Source organism: Budorcas taxicolor, chromosome 9 (genome assembly GCF_023091745.1).
Source record: "Budorcas taxicolor isolate Tak-1 chromosome 9, Takin1.1, whole genome shotgun sequence".
Taxonomy (NCBI): Eukaryota; Metazoa; Chordata; class Mammalia; order Artiodactyla; family Bovidae; genus Budorcas; species Budorcas taxicolor.
Window position 1 is genome coordinate 58,887,788 of NC_068918.1, and position 26,799 is coordinate 58,914,586.

At 38.6% G+C, this 26,799-nt stretch overlaps 1 protein-coding gene across 1 annotated transcript in view; it reads left to right on the forward strand.

Moving 5' to 3' along the window:
- The window catches only part of LAMA2 (laminin subunit alpha 2), a 677,618-nt gene that overhangs the window by 347,967 nt on the left and 302,852 nt on the right, over window positions 1-26,799 (forward strand). Inside the window, exons 13-14 of the mRNA XM_052645506.1 lie at window positions 19,640-19,741; window positions 21,095-21,306. Of these exons, the coding sequence (XP_052501466.1) occupies window positions 19,640-19,741; window positions 21,095-21,306 (314 nt within the window). The remainder of the gene's footprint in view (window positions 1-19,639; window positions 19,742-21,094; window positions 21,307-26,799) is intronic.

A 26,799-nucleotide genomic window follows, 5' to 3' on the forward strand; every position in this document is an offset into this window, starting at 1 on the left:
CTTTCTGACTTCACTCTGTGGGGGGGGGGAGGGTTGTAGAGAGTAGGATGAATGGAGAAAAACACTACCATGTGTAAAATAAATAGCTGGTGAGTAGTTGCTATATTACACAGGGAGCCCAGCCTGGTGCTCTGTGATGATGTGAAGGAAGGGGAGAAGGAGGAGGGAGGTTCAAGCAGGAGGTTATATATGTATAATTATGGTTGTATTGTTGTACAGGCTTCCCTGGTGGCTCAGAGGTTAAAGCATCTGCCTCCAATGCGGGAGACCCAGGTTCAATCCCTGGGTCGGGAAGATCCGCTGGAGAAGGAAATGGCAATCCACTCCAGTATTCTTGCCTGGAGAATCCCATGGACGGAGAAGTCTAGTAGGTTACAGTCCACGGGGTCGCAAAGAGTTGGACACGACTGAGCGACTTCAGCTTACCTTACCTTATGGTTGTATTGTTGTACAGCAGAAACCAATGCAATATTGTAAAGCTACTTTCCTCCAATTACAAAGTTATTTTAAGATGAGATAAAAACAACACCAATAATACAAGATTTTTCAAGAGTAAACAAAATGGTGCCAGAAGTGTTACTGAAATTCTAAAGTTTCATATGAATATTTGCTTGATTACATAAGGAAGACTTAGTAATTGAGTCCCTTAATTTTTAGACCTACCATAATTTTATTTTCTGTATGTCTTTCTCAGGGCTTCTGAGGTAGCTGAGTGGTAAAGAATTTACCTGCCAATACAGTAGACGTGGGTTCAGTCCCTGGGTCAGGAAGATCCTCTGGAGAAGGAAATGGCAGTCCACTCCTGGATTCTTGCCTGGGAAATCCCATGGACAGAGGAGCCTAGCAAACTACAGTCCATGGGGTCGCAAAAGAGCAGTACATGACCTGGCGTCTAAACGGCAACGTGGTATCTTGCTTAAAAGTGTGGTAAATGTTTGTTTTCAAACTTAAAAATATCCAGATCATACTGATTTGTTGCAGTGATGTGGTAGTCAGAGAATGTTCCTCTCAGTTCAGTTCAGTTCAGTCTCTCAGTCGTGTCTGACACTTTGCAACACATGGACCACAGCATGCCAGGCCTCTCTGTCCATCACCAACTCCCAGAATCTACTCAAACTCATCTCCATTGAGTAGGTGATGTCATCCAACCATCTCATTCTCTGTTGTGCCCTTCTTCTCCTGCCTTCAAAGTTTCCCAGCATCAGGGTCTCTTCAAATGAGTCAGCTCTTCGCATCAGGTGACCAAAATATTGGAGTTTCAGCTTCAGTATCAGTCCTTCCAATGAACATCCAGGACTGATCTCCTTTAGGATGGACTGGTTGAATCTCCTTGCAGTCCAAGGGACTCTCAAGAGCCTTCTCAAACACCACAGTTCAAAAGCATCAATTCTTCGGCACTCAGCTTTCTTTATAGTCCAGCTCTCACATCCGTACATGATTACAGGAAAAAACCATAGCCTTGACGAGATGGACCTTTGTTGGAAAAGTAATGCTTCTGCTTTTTAGTATGCTATCTAGGTTGGTCATACCTTTCCTTCCAAGGAGTAAGCATCTTTTAATTTCATAACTGCAGTCTCCATATGCAGTGATTTTGGAGCCCCCAAATATAAAGTCAGCAACTGTTTCCCCATCTATTTGCCATGAAGTGATGGGACCAGATGCCATGATCTTTGTTTTCTGAACGTTGAGCTTTAAAGCCAGCTTCTTCACTCTCCTCTTTCAGTTTCATCAAGAGGCTCTTTAGTTCTTCACTTTCTGCCATAAAGTTGGTGTCATCTGCATATCTGAGGTTATTGATGTTTCTCCCGGCAATCTTGATTCCAGCTTGTGCTTCTTCCAGCCCAGCGTTTCTCATGATGTACTCTGCATAGAAGTTAAAGAAGCAGAGTGACAATATACCTGCTTGATGCTCTCCTTTCCCGATTTGGAACCAGTCTGTTGTTCCATGCCCAGTTCTAACTGTTGCTTCCTGACCTGCATACAGATTTCTCAAGAGGCAGGTCAGGTGGTCTGGTTTCTATTTCTTTCAGAATTTTTCACAGTTTATTGTGATCCACACAGTCAAAGGCTTTGGCATAGTCAATAAAGCAGAAATAGATATTTTTCTGGAACTCTCTTGCTTTTTTTATGATCCAGTGGATGTTGCCAATTTGATCTCTGGTTCCTCTTCTTTTTCTAAAACCAGTTGAATATCTGAAAGTTCACAGTTCACGTACTATTGAAGCCTGGCTTGGAGAATTTTGAGCATTACTTTACTAGAGTGTGAGATGAGTACATTGTGTGGTAGTTTGTACATTCTTTGGCATTGCCTTGCTTTGGGATTGGAATGAAAATTGGCCTTTTCCAGTGTGTGGCCACTATGGGTTTTCCAAATTTGCTGACATGTTGAGTGCAGCACTTTCACAGCATCATCTTTTAGGATTTGAAAAAGCTCAACTGAAATTCCATCACCTCCACTAGTTTTGTTCATAGTGATGCTTCCTAAGGCCCACTTGACTTCACATTCCAGGATGTCTGACTTTAGCTGAGTGTTCACACCATCGTGATTATCTGGGTCGTGAAGATCTTTTTTGTATACTTCTTCTGTGTATTCTTGCCACCTCCTCTTAATATCTTCTGCTTCTGTTAGGTCCATACCATCTCTGTCCTTTACTGATCCTGTCTTTGCATGAAATGTTCCCTTGGTATCTCTAATTTTCTTGAAGAGATCTCTAGTCTTTCCCATTCTGTTATTTCCCTCTATTTCTTTGCATTGATCACTGAGGAAGGCTTTCTTATCTCTCCTTGCTATTCTTTGGAACTCTGCATTCAAGTGGGTATATCTTTCATTTTCCCTTTTGTGCTTTTCACTTCTCTTCTTTTCACAGCTATTTGTAAGGCCTCCTTAGACAGCCATTTTGCTTTTTTGCATTTCTTTTTCTTGGGGAATGTCTTGATCACTGCCTACTTACAATGTCTCAAACCTCCATCCATAGTTCATCAGGCACTCTGTCTCTCAGATCTAGTCCCTTAAATCTATTTCTCATTTCCACTGTATAATTGTAAGGGATTTGATTTAGGTCATACCTGAATGGTCTAGTGGTTTTCCCCACTTTCTTCAATTTCAGTCTGAATTTGGCAATAAGGAGTTCATGATCTGAGCCACAGTCAGCTCCCGGTCTTGTTTTTGCTGACTGTATAGAGCTTCTCCATCTTTGGCTGCAAAGAATATAATCAATCTGATTTTGATGTTGGCCATCTGGTGATCTCCATGTGTTGCTCTGGATGGTTACAAACTTTTGGGTATTGTTTACATAATAGCAACAAAAACAAGAATATCAGCTAACCTTTATTCAACACTTGTGAAATGTCATTTACTGTCCTGGACTGTTCAGTGGAATTCTTACACAACTCTGTGAGGCATTTACTGTTTTATCATGTCCATGTTTCAGATGAAGATTTGAGACAGAGAGATTAAGTAGTTAACTCTAGTCATACTCAGTTAACTGGAGAAGGAAATGGCAACCCACTCTAGTATCTTGCCTGGAGAATCCAGTGGACAGAGGAGCCTGGTGGACTATAGTCCATGGGGTCACAAGAGGCAGATATGATTTAGTGACAAACCACCACCACCACCATCATACTCAGTTAATAAGTGGCAGGGCTATTTCTCCCTCAGAAGTCTAGCTCCAGATCATGTTCTTTTCCCCCACTGTTCCTTTCTGTCTCTCTGATACTATGTATACAGGCAGTTTTCTCTTAACAAAATGTGCCTCTCTGCTATTAATTCTGTATCTCTAAAATCACAGGGCATGAAGCAGATGTACATAAAGCTAGTAGTATTCTGGTCTTCTACAGTAGAAATTGCAAAGGCTTACTTACTCTGGTATTTAATCAATCAGTAGCTGTAAAACAGCATGGTATCATTACAAGTTGCCTAGTGATTTCAGATCTAAGCTAACCTTTCAGAAGTGGAGGCATTTTTCCTCCATCTTCCCCAATGGATGGACCTCTATTCACATATCTTCAGGGCTATGAATACCCTGCAAGGTGGTTCATCCCATTTCACTAAGGTATTTCATTTCATTTTCTAGATATTATGTTAATTTTTACACATAACCAAGCAGTACTCCTTCCCCTCACTTCCTTATATAGGCTCAAGTTCCGTGCTACAAACAGAACAAGTTTTTTACCTATTGTACACACTAGACCTTCAACCATTTGTGAAAACAATCATGTTTTCCCTAAGTATTTTCTTATAAGGTAAAACATTCCCATTACCTTCCTAAACCTTTTGCTCAGCTTTTAGAGCCATCGACATCCCAGTCATTCCTCTTTAAATGAACTCCAATTTGTCAACTACTCTCTTAAACGGTGATGTCAAGAATGTGCTCTGACTGGCTATGATTGCAGTTGGATCATTACTTCCTTTAATCTGTATGCTACATATCTTCTTAATACAGAGAGTACATTGTTTGCCAGTATATCAGAGCATATTGAAAATGTGTTTGTGGCTTATAAAATATGTATTTGTGGGCACTGGAAATTGTACTATTATCCTAGCATATAGAAGCTAATGAGAAGTAATGCATATAGTTGCTTCATGTGTGTAAATGTCTAAATGACTTAAATATTGATTTTTCCCTTCAACTGTAGATCAAACTTCCCAATGAAACAAATGCACATATAATTTGCCAGTCAGCAGTAGAGTAAGTTCCTGTGGTAAGCCCAAATCATTAGAAAGCTCAAACAGGCATATCTAGTTTGGTTTGTTTTTTAGGACTGATTGAGATAATAGACCACTAAAGACCTACTTTAATAACAACTGAAAGTTATCTCATGGGGTAGTATAAATTTTCCAAGTTTTTTTTTATAACTTCTCCATCTATAAAACATTGAAATGATATATGACATAGAATTTGATTAAAATTCACAGATATTTATGTACCATCTACTGTCTGTGAGATACTTATGCAGAATACTGGAGGGAAACATTAAAACATGAATAAGACCTGAATCCTCAGATTTTAAAGTGCATGTAAAATAGTGAAATAAATATTATTAGGTTTTTTAGTGTGAAGTGTATATATATTTAATTTTGGAAAGATATTAAAACAGTATAACATGTAACACTTATTAAAATATAGTATGTGCTAAGTACTAGATGAGGAATTTAATGTGAATTTTCTAATTTCATCCTCAGAACAAAATTCGGAGGTAGGTGTAATTCAGCTCATTTAAGTGAAAATTAACTGAGACTCTGAAGGCATAAATAACTTTTCCAAAGGCCATACAGCAATTTAAAAGCAGAACCAGAATCCAAAATAAGATATGGAAAATCTCCAGGAATGGGTTTGATCTTTTGTGTGATTCAGAACTGACTCCTGTATTAATAGACATGTCAGATAACTAACACAGCCCTTTATCTGGTCTTTCTGGAAGAAGATACTTAAAGGTATTTTATTAGCCTGTTGATTCTCCTCTGGGGTGTGACTTAGTTTCCACTGCACATTTGGGAATCGTTTCTTCTAAAATTCATAATCAGCTTCTGCTGGTAATAAAGAATCACCTGCAGAGATCATGAATGAAAGAAGAAAGAAAAGGAGATAGTGGTAGATCAATTTAGCCTCAAATCAAAATAGTATTCCAATTATGCATATGTACCACAGCTTTCTTATCCGTTCGTCTGCTGATGGACATCTAGGTTGCTTCCATGTCCTGGCTATTATAAACAGTGCTGCGATGAACATTGCGGTACACATGTTTCTTTCAATTCTGGCTTCCTTGATGTGTATGCCCAGCAGTGGGATTGCTGGGTCATAAGGCAGTTCTATTTCCAGTTTTTTAAGGAATCTCCACACTGTTCTCCATAGTGGCTGTCCTAATTTGCATTCCCACCAACAGAGTAAGAGGGTTCCCTTTTCTCCACACCCTCTCAGCATTTATTGCTTGTAGACTTTTGGATCGCAGCCATTCTGACTGGTGTGAAGTGGTACCTCATTGTGGTTTTGATTTGCATTTCTCTGATAATGAGTGATGTTGAGCATATTTTCATGTGTTTGTTAGCCATCTGTATGTCTTCTTTGGAGAAATGTCTATTTAGTTCTTTGGCCCATGTTTTGATTGGGTCGTTTATTTTTCTGGAATTGAGCTGCAGGAGTTGCTTGTATATTTTTGAGATTAATTCTTTGTCAGTTGCTTCATTTGCTGTTATTTTCTCCCATTCTGAAGGCTGTCTTTTCACCTTGCTTATAGTTTCCTTTATTGAAGCTTTTAATTTTAATTAGATCCCATTTGTTTATTTTTGCTTTTATTTCCATACACAATGGAGTATTACTCAGCCATTAAAAAGAATACATTTGAATCAGTTCTAATGAGGTGGATGAAACTGGAGCTGATTATACAGAGTGAAGTAAGCCAGAAAGAAAAACACCAACACAGTATACTATCACATATATATGGAATTTAGAAAGATGGTAATGATAACCCTGTATGCAAGGCAGCAAAAGAGACACAGATATATAGAACAGACTTTTGGAGAGGGTGGGATGATTTGGGAGAATGGCATTGAAACATGTATACTATCATGTAAGAAACGAATCGCCAGTCTAGGTTCGATACAGGATACAGGATGCTTGGGGCTGGTGCGCTGGGATGACCCAGAGATATGATATGGGGAGGGTTGTGGGAGGGGGTTCAAGATTGGGAACTCATGTACACCCGTGGTGGATTTATGTCAATGAGAGTACATGATGAGAAACGCTAGACTGGAAGAAACAAGAGCTGGAATCAAGATTGCCAGGAGAAATATCAATCACCTCAGATATGCAGATGACACCACCCTTATAACAGAAAGTGAAGAGGAACTAAAAAGCCTCTTGATGAAAGTGAAAGAGGAGAGTGAAAAAGTTGGCTTAAAGCTCAACATTCAGAAAACGAAGATCATGGTATCCGGTCCCATCACTTCATTGGAAATAGATGGGGAAACAGTGGAAACAGTGTCAGACTTTATCTTTTTGGGCTCCAAAATCACTGCAGATGGTGACTGCAGCCATGAAATTAAAAGACGCTTACTCCTTGGAAGGAAAGTTATGACCAACCTAGATAGCATATTCAAAAGCAGAGACATTACTTTGCCAACTAAGGTCCATCTAGTCAAGGCTATGGTTTTTCCAGTAGTCGTGTATGGATGTGAGAGTTGGACTGTGAAGAATGCTGAGCACTGAAGATTTGATGCTTTTGAACTGTGGTGTTGGAGAAGACTCTTGAGAGTCTTCTTGGACTGCAAGGAGAGTCTCCTTGGACTGCAAGGAGATCCAACCAGTCCATTCTGAAGGAGATCAACCCTGGGATTTCTTTGGAAGGAATGATGCTAAAGCTGAAACTCCAGTACTTTGGCCACCTCATGCGAAGAGTTGACTCATTGGAAAAGACTTTGATGCTGGGAGGGGTTGGGGGCAGGAGGAGAAGGGGACGACAGAGGATGAGATGGCTGGAGAGCATCACTGACTCGATGGAAGTGAATCTGAGTGAACTCCGGGAGTTGGTGATGGACAGGGAGGCCTGGCGTGCTGTGATTCATGGGGTCGCAAAGAATCGGGCATGACTGAGCAACTGAACTGAACTGAACTGATGGCAAAACAAATACAGTATTGCAAAGTAAAATAATAATAATAATAAATAAAGAGCGCAAAAAAAATAGTATTCCAAGATGTGTTCTGGCTTCGCTTTTGGGGAAGTAAATTGATGACTATCTCAAAATAACCTCTTTTTAAATAATATAACCTAAAATTAATTGAACTTATTTAAACACAGCACTTACAACCATAATGTTGCTAAATATACAAACTGTTAGAATTGTCTATGAACAAAACGAAGGCTCTGTTTATTACAATTATTGCTATTTTTGCAATAAGAAGGGAAAAGATTATACAATAGTCATATACTATCCAAAGTAATGAATATACTTATAAGGCAAAATACTTAAGCAGTAAGAGAAAGATTAACTAAAATTCTCATTCACATAGGAAATAACAATGTTGATAACTCCTTTTTACAATGTTTTCATCAATTTTCCACAAGGATTATATGTTTTGTTTTCATTCATTTGTCATTTATGTGAAAAGAGTAAGTATGTTTCTCTTTAACTTAATGGAACTTGGATTAAAATGGGTTCTGTTATTTTAATCACATCAATGTTGTATATCGTGAGGAAACAGTTTTCTATTTCCTTGGCAGAGAACTTTAAAGAAAAAAATGAAGCTCTAGTCAATAAGAAACTTATGTTTATATAAAACCATAATTTATGGTTTATTTGATTAGATCAATGTTTAATTATGTATTACATGTATTTTTTGTACCGAATATTTACTTATAAATTAATCCAACCCACGGCAGGAGTACTAATAGAAGCTTCCATCCAAATATAATAAGTAAACAGAAGACAAACAGCTGTTGCAAACATCCTATTTTTGAGTCTGGGCCTGATAACAAAAATAGTTTGGAGAATTGGCTGCTACCATACACTCACATCTGTTGAGACTGTACTGTTTCAGCTCAATACTTGATCACGGCATGTCACAAGGTAGCAAGTAGTTCTTGTAAGTCAGAGAACTTAGAGAAAACACTAAATGCTAATTTATGTTTGGATGTTGTATTCTAAGCTCTTCATCTTCTATGTAATGTTTAGTGAATTTATTCCTGAGATGTTTATATTTTTAAGTGTACTCAATGGATCTAGGTGTTTGTCAAAATATATAAAGTAGAAAAAATTTAACCCATTTAATTGTAGTATTTAGAAATTTGACCTGGGGGACTTCCCTGGTGATGCAGTAAAGACTCTACATTTCCGCTGCAGGCAGCACCGATTCTATCCCTGGTCAGAGAACTAAGATCCTGCATGCCACACAGTGCAGCCAAAAATAAATTTTTTTAAAATCCTTCAACTTTTGGTGTTCTTGTTCTAGGAAAACCACTATATGTCTGCTTTTCAGTTGCAACCAGAAATATTCTTACCTGATCAAACTCTTATAATTCCTTTTGCTTTGAATCATAACTGAATATAGGGAAAATATAATTGGGCCTTGTTTTGTATACAGGAGACAAAGCTTATGCTGAAGATAGGTAGGCATTATTCAAGTGAATAAATAATTAAACAAAAGTTCATATGAGAATCTCATATTGACTTCTTAATTCCTCAGGATGTATCTCTCACAATTGCTTTGTCTTTCCTCTGCCAATGAGAACACTGTAAAGATTCTCTCTCGGCAGTGTTAGTGGGAAACACTGTATCTGAATATGGGCTAGGAGGTAGGTTGTGAGAATTTGGAAAGCATGGTGAAAGTTAGGAAGAATAAATGAGTTTAGGTAGTTCCATACAGAGTTGAAGGACTGTGCTGCAGGGACACTGATTGGTCAGTTTGTGAGTGTTACACTGAGGGATGGGCTTCCTTGGTGGCTCAGATGGTAAAGAATCTGCCTGCAATGTGGGAGACCTGGGTTCGATCCCTGAGTCAGGAAAATCCCCTGGAGAAGGGATAGGCTACCCACTCCTGTATTCTTGCCTGTGAATCCTATGGGCAGAGGAGCCCAGCAGGCTGCAGTCCATGGGGTCATAAAGAGTTGGACATGACTGAGCGAATCGCACGCACACTGAGGGAGTGCCTCTTGTGGCTGCCACAAAACTCTGTCCTTGGCCCTGTCACATTCATGATTTTTGTCACTGCTTTGGATACATATGAACTTTATGCTCTATTTTATTTTTGAATTAATTTTTTGGCATATAGTTGGTTTATAATGCTGTGCTAGTTTCTGCTGTACAGCAAAGTGAACCCATTACACATATACATGTATCTACTCTCTTTTAGATCCTATTCCCATATAGGTCATTACAGAGTGTAGAATGGAGCGCTCTGTGCTTATAGTAGGTTCTTATTATCTATTTTATATGTAGTAGCATGTATATGTGGAGAAGGAAATGGCAGCCCACTCCAGTGTTCTTGCCTGGAGAATCCCAGGGACGAGGGAGCCTGGTGGGCTGCCGTCTATGGGGTCGCACAGAGTCGGACACGATTGAAGCGACTTAGCAGCAGCAGCAACATGTATATGTCAATCCCAATATCACAATTTATACCCCCCTTACTCCCAGATAACCATGTTTGTTTTCTACGTCTGTGACCCTATTTCTGTTTTGTAAGTAGGTCATTTGTACCATTTTTCTTAGATTCCACATATAAGCAATATCACGTGATGTTAATCTTTCTCAGTCTTACTTCATATATGAACTTTAGATGATACCAAGTACAAAGGAATGCAAAATTATCTTATCAGGTTGAAAGTGACCAAGTCTAAAAGGAAAAAAAAAATCAGAAGAAAGATGAGAGGGAGATGGGTAGGCAGAGATTATAAAATGAGAAAAGAGAGCAGGAAAAGCAAGCAGAGAGGGGAAAAAGAAAAAAAGGGAGAGATAAGGCAGGCAGAAAGTAAAATTCCTCAAGAATTTTTTTTTCCTATGTGTCTCCTGGAATACACAAAGATCTCCCCTTCCAAAGCAACATTTCTAGAATGCATTATCTCCATCTGACCCCCACCACTCCAAGTCCACTTTCTATGCATTAAAGATGATATAACTTTATGATCTCCTATGTAAATTCTATATGTTTTCTAATTTAGCATCCTCTTGCATCGGTTCTATTCTAGTAATTATTGTACTTTGAAAGGAGAAAATGTGCTCTTATTGCAATGTTCTAAATGTATGGAAGAACAGAACAAGTCCTGAAGTGGGACACTTCTGTTTTGAAAGAGATCTCCGTGAATGAATGAAGTAGTAACACTTAAACAGGAAGTCCCTTTTCCTACTTTAAAGCTCCGGGGCTCGGAATCTAGAAAGATAAATCACCTGCCCACTTTGTGATACTAAATTGAAATTGACAGGTATGTTTTGTTTATCTTGCTCAATATTACAAAGCCTTTCCCTCCTTTTATTTTAGTATATCCCTCCTGAAATATTTGCTCTGGTAAGAAAAGCAAATATTGGGTTTTATGCCCCACTTCATGAAGTAAGAGTGATGATGTTCTAACATCAGAGAACCAAATATTCCAGGCTTATTTTTCTGAGAAAATATTTCCTTGCAGATAGATTGTCCTCCATAGATCATCCATTCTTCACCCCTCAATTCATTCATATTTCTTGAATTGGGGGAAAAAGCGAACACACAAAATACAAAAATACTTTCATAAAGCTTAGCTTTATGAATTAACTTCAGCCTTTTCCACTCATGAGGGAAAACTTTCCTGCCTCATTAAATCTTTAATGCAATGTGCTGTCTGCACTCTACATTATTATGTGTGACATTAGGTTATATATTGCATATAATGTTACTTGCAATAAAGCTGTTTCTTTCCCCTGAAGGTAGAATTAAGACAGGTACTCGTGGGAAACAGCTACTTGTGTTGCTCTATTCTTAATGGGGTGAAATTGAGGGTCAGGAGTGTGAAGGGCTTAGCACTGAACCATCTCCAGGAAGGGATGGGTGCTGCTCCTTTGTCTTGCAGTGCCTTCGCAACTTGATATCTGAATCTCCCCAAAGAGAATTTTACTTAATAAGTAAGTGAAAAAGTGAAAATGTTAGTTGCTCAGTCATGTCCAACACTCAGCAACCCCACGGACTGTGGTCCACCAGACTCCTCTCTCCACAGAATTTTCCAGGTAAGTATACTGAAGTGCCAGCCATTCCCTTCTCCAGGGGATCTTCCCCACCTAGGGAGGGATTGAACTGGGTCTCCTGCATTGCAAGCATATTCTTTACCCTCTAAGCCACCAGAGAAGCATAATTAAGGGGAAAAGTAAAAGGCTAGGTCTTTGGGGACTCCTATGGAATGAAATATCTTCATTAAATTCACTTTCTCTTTGAATTGAAAAGGGATACACATTTCATCTCTGGTAAATATAGTCTAATCCAGTAAAGATAACAATTGCCCTAAAGCAAACTGGAATTGTACTTATTTCTACCTGTGGGAAAGCAAATATTTCTAGCCAATAGATGATGAAAATTTGGTTTTCAATAGCCAAAGAAAATGAAATCTTCTATTCTCTGTACATGGAGTGCTTCATAAAATTAGAGAAACCAACGTTGTCCCAAAGATGAACTAATATGAAAATGTCAAATAAAAAACTGATAATTAAGTCTACAAAGTCCAAAATTGTGGAAAGCTGAAGTTATGCACAGCTCAGTTCAGTCGCTCAGTCCTGTCCGACTCTTTGCGACCCCATGAATCGCAGCACGCCAGGCCTCCCTGTCCATCACCAACTCCCAGAGTTCACTCAGACTCACACCCATCGAGTCAGTGATGCCATCCAGCCATCTCATCCTCTGTCATCCCCTTCTCCTCTTGCCCCCAATCCCTCCCAGCATCAGTCTTTTCCAATGAGTCAACTCTTCGCATGAGGTGGCCAAAATACTGGAGTTTCAGCTTTAGCATCATTCCTTTCAAAGAAATCCCAGGGTTGATCTCCTTCAGAATGGACTGGTTGGATCTCCTTGCAGTCCAAGAGAGTCTCAAGAGTCTTCTCCAACACCACAGTTCAAAAGCATCAGTTCTTTGGCTCTCAGCATAACTTAACAATGTTGTGTGATGTATTGTTAGAATCCTTCATTGCTATGGAACGAGTTGGTCTACACAGTGTTCTGTTTTTGTTTTGTTTTTTAATCCTTTAGCTCTTTTACCAGTTGTGGTTGCTGCTGACTTCTCAGAAGATTTTAAGAACATCACTAAGAGAGCTTCATTTTCCTAGTCTTCTGTCCAGTGGGGCATCATCCAGGCAAAGAAAGAAAAGCAGCATGTCAATGGTCAGAGAGCTTGTAAGAATGAGAATTTTAGCAGAAAAATTACCTTAAGCAAATATAAGTAGCAGAATGGATACAAGAAAAGGTTAGATTGGGAATTCCAAAACTTTTTCAACGTGTGGTTCTCTTCAGTTCAGTCACTCAGTTGTGTCTGACTCTTTGCCATGGACTGCAGCATGCTAGGCTTCCCTGTCCATCACCAACTCCCAGAGCTTACTCAAACTCATGTCCATTGAGTCAGTGATGCCATCCAACCATCTCATCCTCTGTTGTCTCCTTCTCCTCCTGCCCCCAATCCCTCCCAGCATCGAAGTCTTTTCCAATGAGTCAGTTCTTTGCATGAGGTGGCCAAGGTACTGGAGCTTCAGCTTTAGCATCATTCCTTCCAAAGAACACCCAGGACTAATCTCCTTTAGAATGGACTGGTTGGATCTCCTTGCAGTCCAAGGGACTCTCAAGAGTCTTCTCCAACACCATAGTTCAAAAGCATCAATTCTGTGCTCAGCTTTCTTCACAGTCCAACTCTCACATGCATACATGACTACTGGAAAAACCATAGCCTTGACTAGATGGACCTTTGTTGGCAAAGTAATGTCTCTGCTTTTGAACATGCTATCTAGGTTGATCTTGACTTTCCTTGTCAGACTTTATTTTTGGGGACTCCAAAATCACTGTAGATGGTGATTGCAGCCATGAAATTAAAAGCATTAATTAAATTAAAGCTTACTCCTTGGAAGGAAAGTCATGACCAACCTAGATAGATCAACTGAAATGTGCCACAGTAGTTAGAGCTGAACAACAAAAAAATATTTGTAATTTGGCAACTTAGCAATCATTAAAAAATAATTCACATAAATTTAAACAGTATAATAATTTCTTTTCTTCATAAATTACTATACTTACTAATGGGATATTGCTTGATGAGTAATATTCAAATTCTCAAAACCTAGAATCAGATAACACCCTGCTGCCCTTATTTTCTGTTACACATTGATTTTTATACAACACTTGATTTTTAATCACAACATTCACTGAAAACTTTCCTTAACAAAGATATGACGTGACTGAAAACGCAAGTAAACAAAAACATAGCTCAAAATTTTGAGAATATCCTCTAGAGGAATTTGGAATATTATCTGATAAAATTGTGAACTACCCAGAGCTAGTTGTTTGTGTGGAGTCCGATAGAGACATAGTATTTCTTTGTTTCCTTCAAACATTTACAGCATCCCACTGTGCCTTTGTGAGTTTACTGCAGTGCTCTGGGGCATCTGTGCACAGAGCTAGTGAACAGAGAGCTTGATAAATCCTACAGTGTATTGAAACTGCACAGAAACTTGAATGATACTATAGATCTCAGGGCCACCTCAGGTTCTTCATTAAGGAAGTGCAACAGCAGAAGTAATTGTTGATAAAACTTTCTCCAACAAGAAAACTAAAGTCAGAGAATTGAATTTGAATGCTTGGTGAGGACCTTGTGAGTATGATATAGCAATGGGAACAGAAAGTTAGACAAGAAGCATCTCAAGGAATAGGATTAAGGCAGTAATCTGATTCAAATAATAGAGTGAAAGCAATATTATGTAGTGTCTATAGTTTCCACTTTACAACAGAGAAATGAAGCAATGGCTTGACTCATGTGACTCATGGAAGTTGGCGAAATAGTTGTTTGTTTCCTGGGAAGAGCCAGATAATAAACTTTGGGTATTCTGAGTGTTTGTTATTAAACAGTCATTCGGTACAGAAATGTTATAGGCTGAACTGTCCCCCTCAAATTCACATGTTGAAGTCCTAACTCCCAGAACCTCAAAATGAGACTGAATTTGAAGAAAGGATCCTTTATCCTGATGAAGCTAAAATGGGGCACTTAATGTGGTCCCTAATACACCATGACTTTTCCTTAAAAGAACAGGAAATTAGGACATAAACAAACACAGAAGGAAGACCATGGGAAAACACAGGAAAAAGATGACCATCTACAAGCCAAGGTGAGGGGCCTAAGAAGAAACCAGCCTTGCTGACATCTTCTTTTTTTTTTTTTTTTTTTTTGATAGGCAAGAAGTAGATTTATTAATATAGAATGCTAGTGATAGATGCAAGTGGGCAGGTGAGGGGGGTTCTCCCAGCTGACACCTTGATCCCGGGTTTCTGTTGTTTACCCAGTTTCTGGACTTTTGTTATGGCACCATGACCAAATTTATACAGGAACATGGGACAGGATAGAAGATACAGATTGAGAAACCAGGGCTGAACACAGTTCAATCCACGAGAGAGGAATGGAAAGTCAGTAAGAACGGATAACAAAAAAAGGGTAAGGATCTTAGAAATATCCATATACTGAGTATAGAATAAAAGAAAAATGTATTTATAATGGAGTCAGAGGTACCTCTGTCATACCGAAAGAAGTATCCATAAAGTTTAATGCAGTAGAAACCAAGGAGTCAGGAATCTCAAGAATTATTAGGTATCACATGGAACTGAATGAACAAAAGCCCATTCGTGGTTGCTAGATAGAGCTGATAAGTGACCTTTCAAGACATACTGTTAGTGAAGTTCTAAGTATGGAAAGCAGGCTGAAGTGGATCAAATAAGTAAGGGTGGATGAGTAGAAGTACAGAAAATGAGGTGGTAATACCCTATACCTCAGAGTTTGATAGCAAAACTAACAAATGTCCAGAGATAATATCTAGCGGAGACAATAAAGTCAACTGATGACTTGCAGCTCTGTGCACATTTGATTTGAAGGAGATAGTGAAGACTGGGACATTGAAGGAATTATTGGAGACTGGAGAAGCAAGCAGGTGAAGGAGCCAAGTCAATATAGCATTTGGAGTATGGAGCAGAATATAGATGGAGAAGAGACAGAGAAGCCTTCATCCAAAGTTGTATGTGAAAGGACAACTTATATTCCAAGTATTTCCACAGCTTGTTCCCCAGAAAACAAATATTCCATAGAAAATAAGTTTTTATAGCTTTATTTTATTGGTGTCCAAAATCACTGCAGATGGTGACTGCAGCCATGAAATTAAAAGACACTTGCTCCTTGGAAGAAAAACTATGACAAGCATAGACAGCCTATTAAAAAGCAGAGACATTTCTTTGCTAACAAAGATCCATCTAATCAAAGCTATGGTTTTTTCAGTAGTTATGTATGAATGTGAGAGTTGGAGCATAAAGAAAGCTGAGCACCAAAGAACTGATGCTTTTGAATTATGGTGTTGGAGAAGACTCCTGAGAGTCCCAGGACTGCAAGGAGATCAAACCAGTCAATCCTAAAGGAAATCAGGCCTGAATATTCATTGGAGGAACTGATGCTAAGCCTGAAGCTCCAATACTTTGGCCACCTGATGCGAAGAGCTGACTCATTGGAAAAGACCCTAATGCTGTGAAAGATTGAGGGCAGGAGGAAAAGGGGACAACAGAGGATGAGATGGTTGGGTGGCAGCATGGACTCGATGCACATGAACTTGAGCAATACTCCAGGATATGGTGAAGGACAGGGAAGCCTTGTGTACTGCAGTCCATGGGGTCACAAAGAGTCAGGCACAACTGAGTGACTGAACAACAAATAACTGACTTGTTACAAAGACTCTCTCCAGTGATATGTACCCTTTGGGGAAGACACATTAGCTGGAAACTATACCAAGAAATGCTTGGTTTCATTTCTTATAAAGAGATTATTTGACACAGTTGATAGATAAATAGAAGCAAAGGAGTTTTATTGCTGTTCAGTCGCTCAGTCATGGCCAACTGTTTGCAACCCAGGGACTGCAGCACACCAGCCTTCCCTGTCCTTCATCATCTCCCAGAGCTTGCTCAAACTCTTGTCCATTGAGTTAGTGCTGCCATCCAACCATCTCATCCTCTGTCGTCCCCTTCTCCTCCTGCCTTCAGTCTTTCCCAGCATCTTTCTTTGCTAATGAATCAGCTCTTCGCATCAGGTGGCCAAAGTATTGGAGCTTCAGCTTCAGCAGAGAATAAATAATTAACCCTAGGAGGTGTGCTCAGTCATTCAATATGTCGGACTCTTTGCCACCCCTGTGGACTGCAGCCCTCCAGGCTTCTCTGTCCATGGGATTTTCCCAGCAAGAATACTGGAGTGGGTTGCCATTTCCTCCCGCATGGTATCTTCCTGACCCAGGGATCGACACAAGTCTCCTGTATTGCAGGACGGTTCTTTGCCACTAAGCTATGCAGGAAGCCCTTATTCCTAGGAGATCCAGTTTCACAATTAAAGGATGATATTAAAACAACCTTTTTAAAAAATTACTTAAATAAGTACTTGACTAAGTAATTATATAGAGATATATCATCAGTATATACCTTACTGCTACTGCTGCTAAGTCGCTTCAGTCGTGTCCGACTCTGTGCAACCCCATAGACAGAAGCCCACTAGGCTCCTCTGTCTCTGGGATTCTCCAGGCAAGAATACTGAAGTCGGGTGCCATTTCCCTCTCCAATGCATGAAAGTAAAAAGCGAAAGTGAAGTCTCTCAGTCGTGCCGACTCTTAGCGACCCCATGGACTGCAGCCTACCAGGCTCCTCCGTCCATGGGACTTTCCAGGCAAGAGTACTAGGGTGGGGTGCCATTGCCTTCTCCACAGTATATACCTTAGGGTGAATGAAATAGATAGTGATTTTAATATTATGGAAATGAACACTTATACCTTGGGAAAAAAACATCTGGTAACAGTATCATGCATCTATTTAAAATTGCCTGTTATTTCACAACCTAGGTGGAAGCAAAAAGGATTCACTCATGAAAACTGTTATGATGCCTATGCATGAATATCAGGGGTGCATGAAAGAGTATAGAAAAAAGTTGTTTTATGAAATGTGAATGAGAAAGCAATTTCTCGTTAGTATTACTACTACTACAAGCCCTCAGGTGAACAGGTTGAATTCTGCTCCATTGTTTGTGTTGTATATTATTGACCTATAAAAGGCCCCTCTCTTTTTCTATGTAGTTATTTGTTGTTTTTCCCCCATTTCCACCCTCATTACTCTCTCTTATTATTATTACTTCATATATTATATGACATTATTATAAGTAGGTATGGAAAATACTTTGACAAATCAAATATTGTAACAAATCCAACATTTTTCTTTTCATCTTGAGTCTCAACATCTGGGATATTCAAATTACATTTTGACTGTTTTCTTTGGCAAAATGGGAGTTACCTTTAATTCTAAGTTTCTTAAATTGATTTAAGGAAATTAAGAATTAATATAGTTTGATCTTTTTCTTTTTTAAGGAAACCTGTTCTAGAAGGATAATAGTGTGTAATCTAAATTTTAATAATCAAAATACATTTAGAAGCTCAAAAGTTTGCTACATTATAGATCTGTGTCCCTATGTCATTTCCAAACTCAGTCCCTACCTCCTATTAAATATTTTTATTAATTTAGGAAATTCTGAATAATTAAGTTCTCTTTGAAAATATATGAAACATTCTTTGCTGTTGCCTTTCTGGACCCCCATCATTAAGAAAATGTCTGGTTGATTTTTGAACAAGCATGTTTTATGTAATTTTGGAAGCTTATCTTAATAGAACCAAAAAACTTTTACATAGATTCACCCCTCATTACTCACAGTAATGCCAAGTGCTATAGTCCAGGCAGATATTTATTATTTTAGATATGAAAAGACATTATAACAAGGCTATTTTTCAGTGTAGTAGAGGAATAAAAGTTTTCTGAATTTTAGTTCCTTATAAAGCTCCCTGTAATGAGCTCTTAGAAGACATTGAGAAGCTGTGATTTAAAAACTTTGTTTAATCAGCCATGGCGAGCTGTGTTTCATTCCCAATGGAACAACTCTGAAAGGCATCTGGGTTCCTCCTCCTCCACCCAGAGCATCACCAGGAGTTGCTTTGTGGTCAGGGTCTGCCATGAGAGGCCACAGAGAGCCCAGGGCTGCGAAGCTAGGTCTCTGCTCGTCAGTATGGAGGAAACGGCAGAATACAAATCATCAGCTTTGTTTTATGAGTGTCTATTTACAATGCTGGGGTGGAACTTTTTAGAAAAGCACTGCAGCATTTGCGTCGTCTGTCATTCAAGTTCCAGTGTTGATGCCTGTCCTGTAAATGATCTTGCTTTCCTATTTTTTTTTTAATCCTTTGTACAAGGTTACTGTCAATGTCAGCAAATGTAAACCTCAAGCATACATTTTATGGGGTTCAGCACACATGATGGAAGGAAAGAATTTTGTTTAATGAAAAAGGATAGCAGCATTCATTCACGCTAAGTATATTTGATTGCCCAAGGGAAAGTGTATCTTTGGGAATTTTGATTAAATCTTTTCATGATATAAAATTTGCTGCTTTATTTCTTTTTCTTTGACCAACAACATTCTCCAGCATAGCTTATAGTTTAGGTAAAGTACTTGTGAAATGAAAAAGCATTCAGACCCACAGAAAGTGAATGACCTTTGATGATGAGCAGAAATCTCCCAATTTTAACAAAGATCCTTCTCTGTTTGGGAATTGTAAAGCTCAAGCTACACACTAGGAAAAACGACAGGAGGGGCTGCGTTTGGTTCCCTGGAAATTAACCTATTTCAGCAAGCCTGCAACACCAGGAAAAAGAATACATGAATTTATATGATGTGTGTCAGGCTTACCATTGATAGGTAAGGTTCATGTAAAGGTTACTCCTAAAGAAATGTCCATCATTCGCAATCTGCATGCTCATGATTTCTGTTTCTTCCAAATCCTGCCCTCTAGAACAATAAAATAATTTAAAAATAATAAGCAAAGCACAGTTTAATAGCCCATCTCCTGTCCTGTAATGATGACGCATCCTCTCTCTCGTAGCTCACAGCAGCTGGAGGACAGTTGATGTTTACCGTATCATATGACCTTGAAGAAGCAAATGAAGATGCAGAACACACACTCCAGCTTATGGTTATCTTAGAGGTAGAGTATGGGAAGTGTCATTTATGTTTAACTGCTTTACACTCATGTAATCTGAGGTTATTCCTTACTAACTAGTTGAACATTCATTTATATTCTACTAGAGAAAAATATTGTATCTTGGGAATTTTTTTCTGCCATTCACTCTGAGACATATCTAAGAAGACTGCACATAGGTCTTGGGTTCCAATGGTAAAGGGGATTTTTAGAGCAGACTTGAAATTTAAATTTAAAACCTAATGACCATGTCCCCCAGAATATAAGTACACTAAAAGTATTTGAGCAAATGGCTGAAATATATAGTTGTAGTTTTTCCATCTCTCCTTGATTCCAAGTAGATTTTATTGTTTATACCTTTGTTTATATTAGATAGAAGTCAATGGAAAAAGGGAAATTGATCTCTTTAGGTACAGTTGAATCTTGACTTCAAAACTCTCTTAATTTAACTAAGAAAAATGTAGGAGAAACTACTTTGAGCATTTGGAGGGACACAGGCGGTTCCCAAAGGCTAGAAGCCTAAAGTTATCACGTAAAAGCTGCCTTCCTTTCTCATATTCTTCCTTTCTTCTCCTCTGCTCACACAAAGGCACACATTTCATGCATATTTATGGGTCCAAAGGGATCTATGTTGATTTAGCATGGGGCTCTGTTGTTGTTTTGGTCTTGAAATGTTCATGCATGAGAATCAATTTTTAAAAAAGTCTTCCCCAGTATTAGGTGAAGTGATCTGAGTGATATATATCACTACATATGTGTGTGTTTATGAAAATAGAAGTATGTCATGGAATTCCTTTGAGATAAAAGGGGTTCTCTAAATGTAAAATGTTGAGAAGCTATATATTATTAATATGAATGAACTAAGATAAAAGGTTAACCCAAATGATAATAATGCCGTTATCCAATTGTACTCATGAAACTGTAGAATTTTTTCTTGTTTCTTTTTTCCCCAGATTGAAGAGTCCTTTAAAACAATAGCTTCATGCACTGTTTTAACTTTTCTTCCCCATTTTCCTATATAATCCACATTTACCATAAAATAGTATATCTGAAATATCCAGTTCTGCACACTTCTATAAAATTGACGTATTTGTAATCATATATATCTAGACTTACCAAGTATTAATTATTTTAGTTATTAGGGGAAGCAGAGTAACGCATAACCAAGAAGCTTATACTTTGTGGTACATCGAGTTAAGGCTAATATTTAAATTGTTTTCTCTCTGCCTTTTATACATACTAGAAATATTCTGACAGGGAAAGCTAACCTGAAATAGAAAACCTACTGAGGACAACCTACAAAGAGGAGAATCCCTTTTTTCACAGTTGTATCCTTTTATACTCTCTTTTCCCCTTTAGGGAAATGACTTGAGAATCAGCTCAGCCCGAGAGGAGGTGTATCTGCAACCATCTGAAGAACATATTAATGTGTTGTCACTTAAAGAAGAATCATTTACCACACACGGCACAAATTTCCCAGTCAGTAGGAAGGAGTTTATGACAGTGCTTGTGAATTTGCAGAGAGTCCTCATACAAATCACATACAGCCTTGGGATGGATGCCATCTTCAGGTAAACTCAGGAATTGCATCTCCCAGCTCTTACACATTTGCCGTGGGGCGGACATGTAAGTGCTAAGTGACTGAAGATCCCTGCTGCTGCTAAGTCGCTTCAGACTCTGTGCGACCCGATAGACGGCAGCCCACCAGGCTCCCCCATCCCTGGGATCCTCCAGCCTACTGGAGTGGGTTGCCATTTTCTTCTCCAGTGCATGAAAGTGAAAAGTGAAAGTGAAGTCGCTCAGTCGTATCTGACCCTCAGCGACCCCGTGGACTGCAGCCCACCAGGCTCCTCTGTCCATGGGATTTTCCAGGCAAGAGCACTGGAGTGGGTTGCCACTGCCTTCTCCTAAGGTTTGCCATCTTCAAATAATAGTTAATGATGGAGCACTGGTTTTCTGAAAAGTGTTTCTATTGATCTTTAAAAGTTTACCTACCCAGGATGAATCTTAGTCCCTTTTCAGTATTGATGAGTCTCAGTTCTGCCAGAACATGCAATAAAAATGATCCCTATACTGAGAAATGCTATACTGGAAAGCACAGTCTCCTTTATGATAACCCATAGTGGAAAAGTAAAGTGATATAATTCCAGGATACCCATATTCAGAAAGTGGTTTGTAAAATATTTTCTTCCGTTAATTCATTCAGTAGATTCTGACTTAATAGTATATTGTTGATAATGAGAGATATAAGCACCTTCATTTGAATAACCACAAGTTTTTTTGTGAAACACTATAATACTATAATGGCTACATGATATCAAGGAAAGTAAGACTAAGAATTCAACTAGCTCTATTGCTTATTATATGTGTGACCTTTGGCAAGTGGTTGGTCCATATGGAAACTGGATTTCTTCAAATGTGAAGTGGAGATAATAGTGCCTACCTTTCAGGGTCATTGTGAAAATTATATGTGATAATTATGTAAAGTGCTCATTACCTGGAACACTTTCAAGGGATTATTCCTTTCTACTCTCTGTTTTGTTTCCTTAAAGAGAGAACCCCCCAACTTGAGCTAAACATGTCCATAAGAGGCACCCTAAAGGCTGCTTTCCATTAAAAAAAATGACTTGCAAATTTCATGGCAATTTTTTCCTGCGTGTGTGCATTCTAAGTCGCTTCAGTTGTGTCTGACTCTGTGCAACCCTGTGCACTATAGCCTGCCAGTCTCCTGTGTCCAAGGGATTCTCAAGCAAGGATACTAGAGTGGGTTGCCATGCCCTCCCCCAGGGGATCTTCCAGACCCAGGGATCAAACCCAGCATCTCTTATGTTTCCTGCGTTAGCAGGCAGGTTTTTTTTTTTACCACTAGTGCCACCTGGCAAGCCCAATTTTCTCCTAAAGCAGCTTATATTAGATGATCAAATGTGACCCCAAACCGACAGCTTGGCATACCCATCAGCACAGCAATGTCTTCAATGCTGGTTTATCTACAAGAGGGTCTTTTTTTAATTGCTGATGCTCCACCACCCCCCTTCATCTGCTTGTGCTGTCTAGTTTGTCTTTCACTTGTAGTATTTCAACTAAGTGTAATCATCATTACCATCTCCCTAAGGAGAGAATTGCAGATTCGGAAACAGAACCACTGCCAAACAATGTACCTCTTTTGCATAGTCAATGCTGCTAGAAGCTGGGTTAAAATGCCGTGAAGATGAGAAGCTGCACTTCGGAATTAATTATGTTTTTTCACATTTAGTAAATACAGACTGTCATGATGTTCAAAGAGTACAAAGAGATGAGTCCTCTGGATTTCAAAATAAATGACAAGCAAATTGACAAAAAAGTGGCTGAAGGGTTTGTTTATTTTTCCCAGCCTTGCTTCTCAGACTAGTTAATCCAAAGCATTTCTCCCTGATTCATGTGAGATAATTTTAGTGTCTACTTATCTTAAAATCACTAGTTTCATTTGAGCCTTCTGAGCTTTTCCCATACATGAGCAACATGTTCACAGAGCATGGCTATGGGACCCGACACAGGAACTAATCCATGTAGGTGACACTCTCTGTAGCCTACATTACACAAGGCACTGTAGTTTGAGAAGTTAAGCCATGTTGTATGTGAAATTCCTACCCACTTCAGGTGAGCCACAAGCCAGCATGAATCTTGAGTCAGTAAGCTTGTTATATTTTATTTATCTCTGATCTATGAGTGGATTGAGTCCTATTTGTAAAACATCACTTGAATTGATTTCAACTTGTCTTGCACAGTAGGCTTCTAACTTGGTATATGGCTTATGTGTAAGCACAAGTAAATTGAAGCTATCACAACAGAAATTCATGTTTAGAATTATTTAAGGAGGATTTACTTCCATGGTAGTTCTCTCAGCAAATGGGTTTATGTTCCTCCCGATACGGAGAAACTGGAATTGAATAGTGGAAGGAAAATGGGGCAGCAGGTTAGAATTTTGACTTCTGGTTTCAAGTTAGCTGTTTAATAGTTGTGAACAGAAGTGTTGTTTTAGAGCTCTTTGGATTTCAGCCACCTCATCTGTAAAATGAGGAGGACAATTGCTTGTCAATGTCAAAAAGTCACTATGAGAATGGAATTAAAGCAAAAATGCTTTGCTCATGGCCAGTCAGCACACAGATCTGAAGTATTTCCATCTGACCTGCACATTCTAGGAAGTACCATTTTCTCCATTAAGTACCATTAAGACTTGAAGATATCTAGAATGAAGAACGGACTGGTGTTTCAAAATTGAGGCCATTTTTGCCGTCATTTTTTTCTACAGTGCTGAGGAGCCCATGTGATAACCTTAACTGATTTTCTTCTCATTGTACTCATTAATAAATGAAGATAAAAATGGAAAACTTTTCATTCTTTCTTTAAGAATGTAAGAGAAATCAACTTAACTGTGAATCTTTCTCCTTTAAATTCTCCAAGCCTTAGTTTCTATAGCAATCCTTGATATTTAACTTGATATTTTTCTTATCGCCTGTGAAAGTGAAAGTGTTAGTTGCTCAGTCGTGTCCGACTCTTTGCGACCCCATACTGTAAACCACCTGGTTCCTCTGTCCACGAAATTCTCCAATCAAGAATACTGGAGTGGGTAGCCATTTCCTTCTCCAGGAGATCTTCCCAACCCAGGGATTGAACCAGATCTCTTGCATTGCAGGAAGATTCTTTATCATCTGAGCCAACAGGGAAGACCTTATACCCTATAGTAGCCATTAGTAGAGTTCATCAAATTTTAATCTCCTTCTTTTGAAATATTGCATTTCCTTTGAGGGTAGATGTTATCATAGGTCTTGGTTTGGCCAATGAAATGTGAGCTGAAGTGATGTATTGTTCCTGTTCTACCATCCCCTCTCCCAACCCTAGAAAAACATTGAATTACCTGTAGGAGACTCTATGGAGCTTACACAGTTACCAGAACATAAAAACAGTCTGAAATATTGACAGCACATGGAGGTCAGCTGCCCTGAAAGGTTACCCAGAACCAGAGATGATTTTCCTTGAGTTTTCTGACAAGCCACTGAGAATTCAGTTGTTTGTTAGCCCAGCGTTAACTGAGCCCATTGTGACTTCATTGTGATACAACTCATATATCTTTATTGTTTGAAAATAAATTTCTCCTAGGCTAGACATTTTCACATGACTTTTAAGAGTGTTTTTTTTTTTTGTGGTATCAAAAACATTATACAGAATTTATCTAATAAATTATCCAATAAATAGTCTAGAAAAATCCATATAAACAAAGGAGTATTTTGATGATAATAGAAATAGTTCTGATAGTAAACTTCTACCTTATAAAGTAATAATCGAGGTAATCACATTTGAAGAAATTATTACAATGAGGGCTCTACCGATCTTAAAAAATTTCTATAACTAGCTCTTGGGAAGAGGTTCAACCAGGTTTTATACCAACATGTGTTTTTTTTTCCCCCCATTGCCTTTCACTACCTCCCAAATCTATTCTGTAATATTGGATTTATTCAGTCTACCAGCATTTACTGAGTGCCTTCCCTGTGTATTTGAATCTCAGCTTCCTCTTTTGTAAAATGGCAGAAACATACCTAACTTTCAATATTGGATACTCAGTGAGAAAATGATGTATCTGAGACATCTGACCTTCTGTCTAGTGTACTGAGGGAGACAATGTCGGACAACAAGCTAGCCATTGGTTTTTTATTTCAGTCTGTGCTGCACAATATTTGCAGACAGTGTTATATAGGCAAGGCACTTTACATCTCTGAGCTTCGGGTTCTTCCTTTGTAAATGTGGGCAGAAACATGATTACTGCATTGGTTTCATAGATTTTTTAAAATATAACTTTACTTATGTATTTATCTTGGCTGTGCTGGGCCTTCGTTGCTGCGCTGGCTTTTGTCTGGTTGCAGAGAGCAGGCGCTACTCTCTCGTTGCGGTGCGTGGGCTCCTCGTTGCGGTGGCTTCTCTCATGGAGCACGGGCTCTAGGGAGCACTGACTTCAGTAATCGCAGCCTGTGAGCTCAGTAGTAGTGGTTCTTGGACTTTAGAGCACAGGCTCAATAGTTGTGTCACACAGGCCTAGTTGCTCCACAGAATGTGGGAACTACCCAGACCAAGAGATTGTATCTGTGTCTCCTGTATTGACAGGCATATTCTTTACCACTAAGCTGTCAGGGAAGCCCAGTTTCATTAATACTTAAGGGAGATATGTCTCAAGTTCCCATTATAATGCACAGAAGTTTAAATGATTATAATGCACACTTAGTACACAGTAATTATTATGATGTGGTAGTTCTAGGCTAAGAAAAGAGGAAACAAAGATGGATAAATGATCAGTGAATTCAAACGTATAGTCCATTATCCAAGTCAGATGTATGTTCGTGGTGTATAATAAAGAGTGCAGTGGAAGTGAGCACAATGCATATTGGTAGGACTAAGGAAAAAGAAATATGAATTCTCATATTAGCATTTAGTATATTTTTGATGAATGGTTTGCAACAGTATTAGATTCTGTTCGTTATTTCCCTTAGTTGGCATAGGACTGACAATGTTTGGGGAAAATGTCTAGCTCATACCAAGATAGCTCACTCAGACACTGACTGAGTTTGTAAATGATTCTGTTGCCTTTTTAGGTGTGAGACAAAAAATGATTAGACTTCATTAACTGAGTAGTACTTTGTGGAACTTTCACAAGACAGAGGCTAAAGGAAATTTTAGGTCATAATCTTGTGTTGCATCAAAAATGAAATAGAACAAAGCCCCTGAACAATAATAAAATCTTTGTCTATGGTAACAAACCCAAAGTAACATTTATTTAGTAGAATTAAATGGAGGTCTTCTATATTAAAAAAAAAAAAGTGAATTAAAAAAATAATTATTTAAAAGAGTTTTAAGATCAAGTGTCCTATTGTTTAAAGAATAATTTGGATTTTCTTCCTTTTTTTGTGAAGCATGATATATCCAACTTTGGTTGAAAATATAGTAAAAAATATACAGAGCACTCTTTAAGTCAGTACCAGGGCAATGTTTCTTATATGATTCCAGTATTTTCAATAATAGCTTATATAATTATGCCT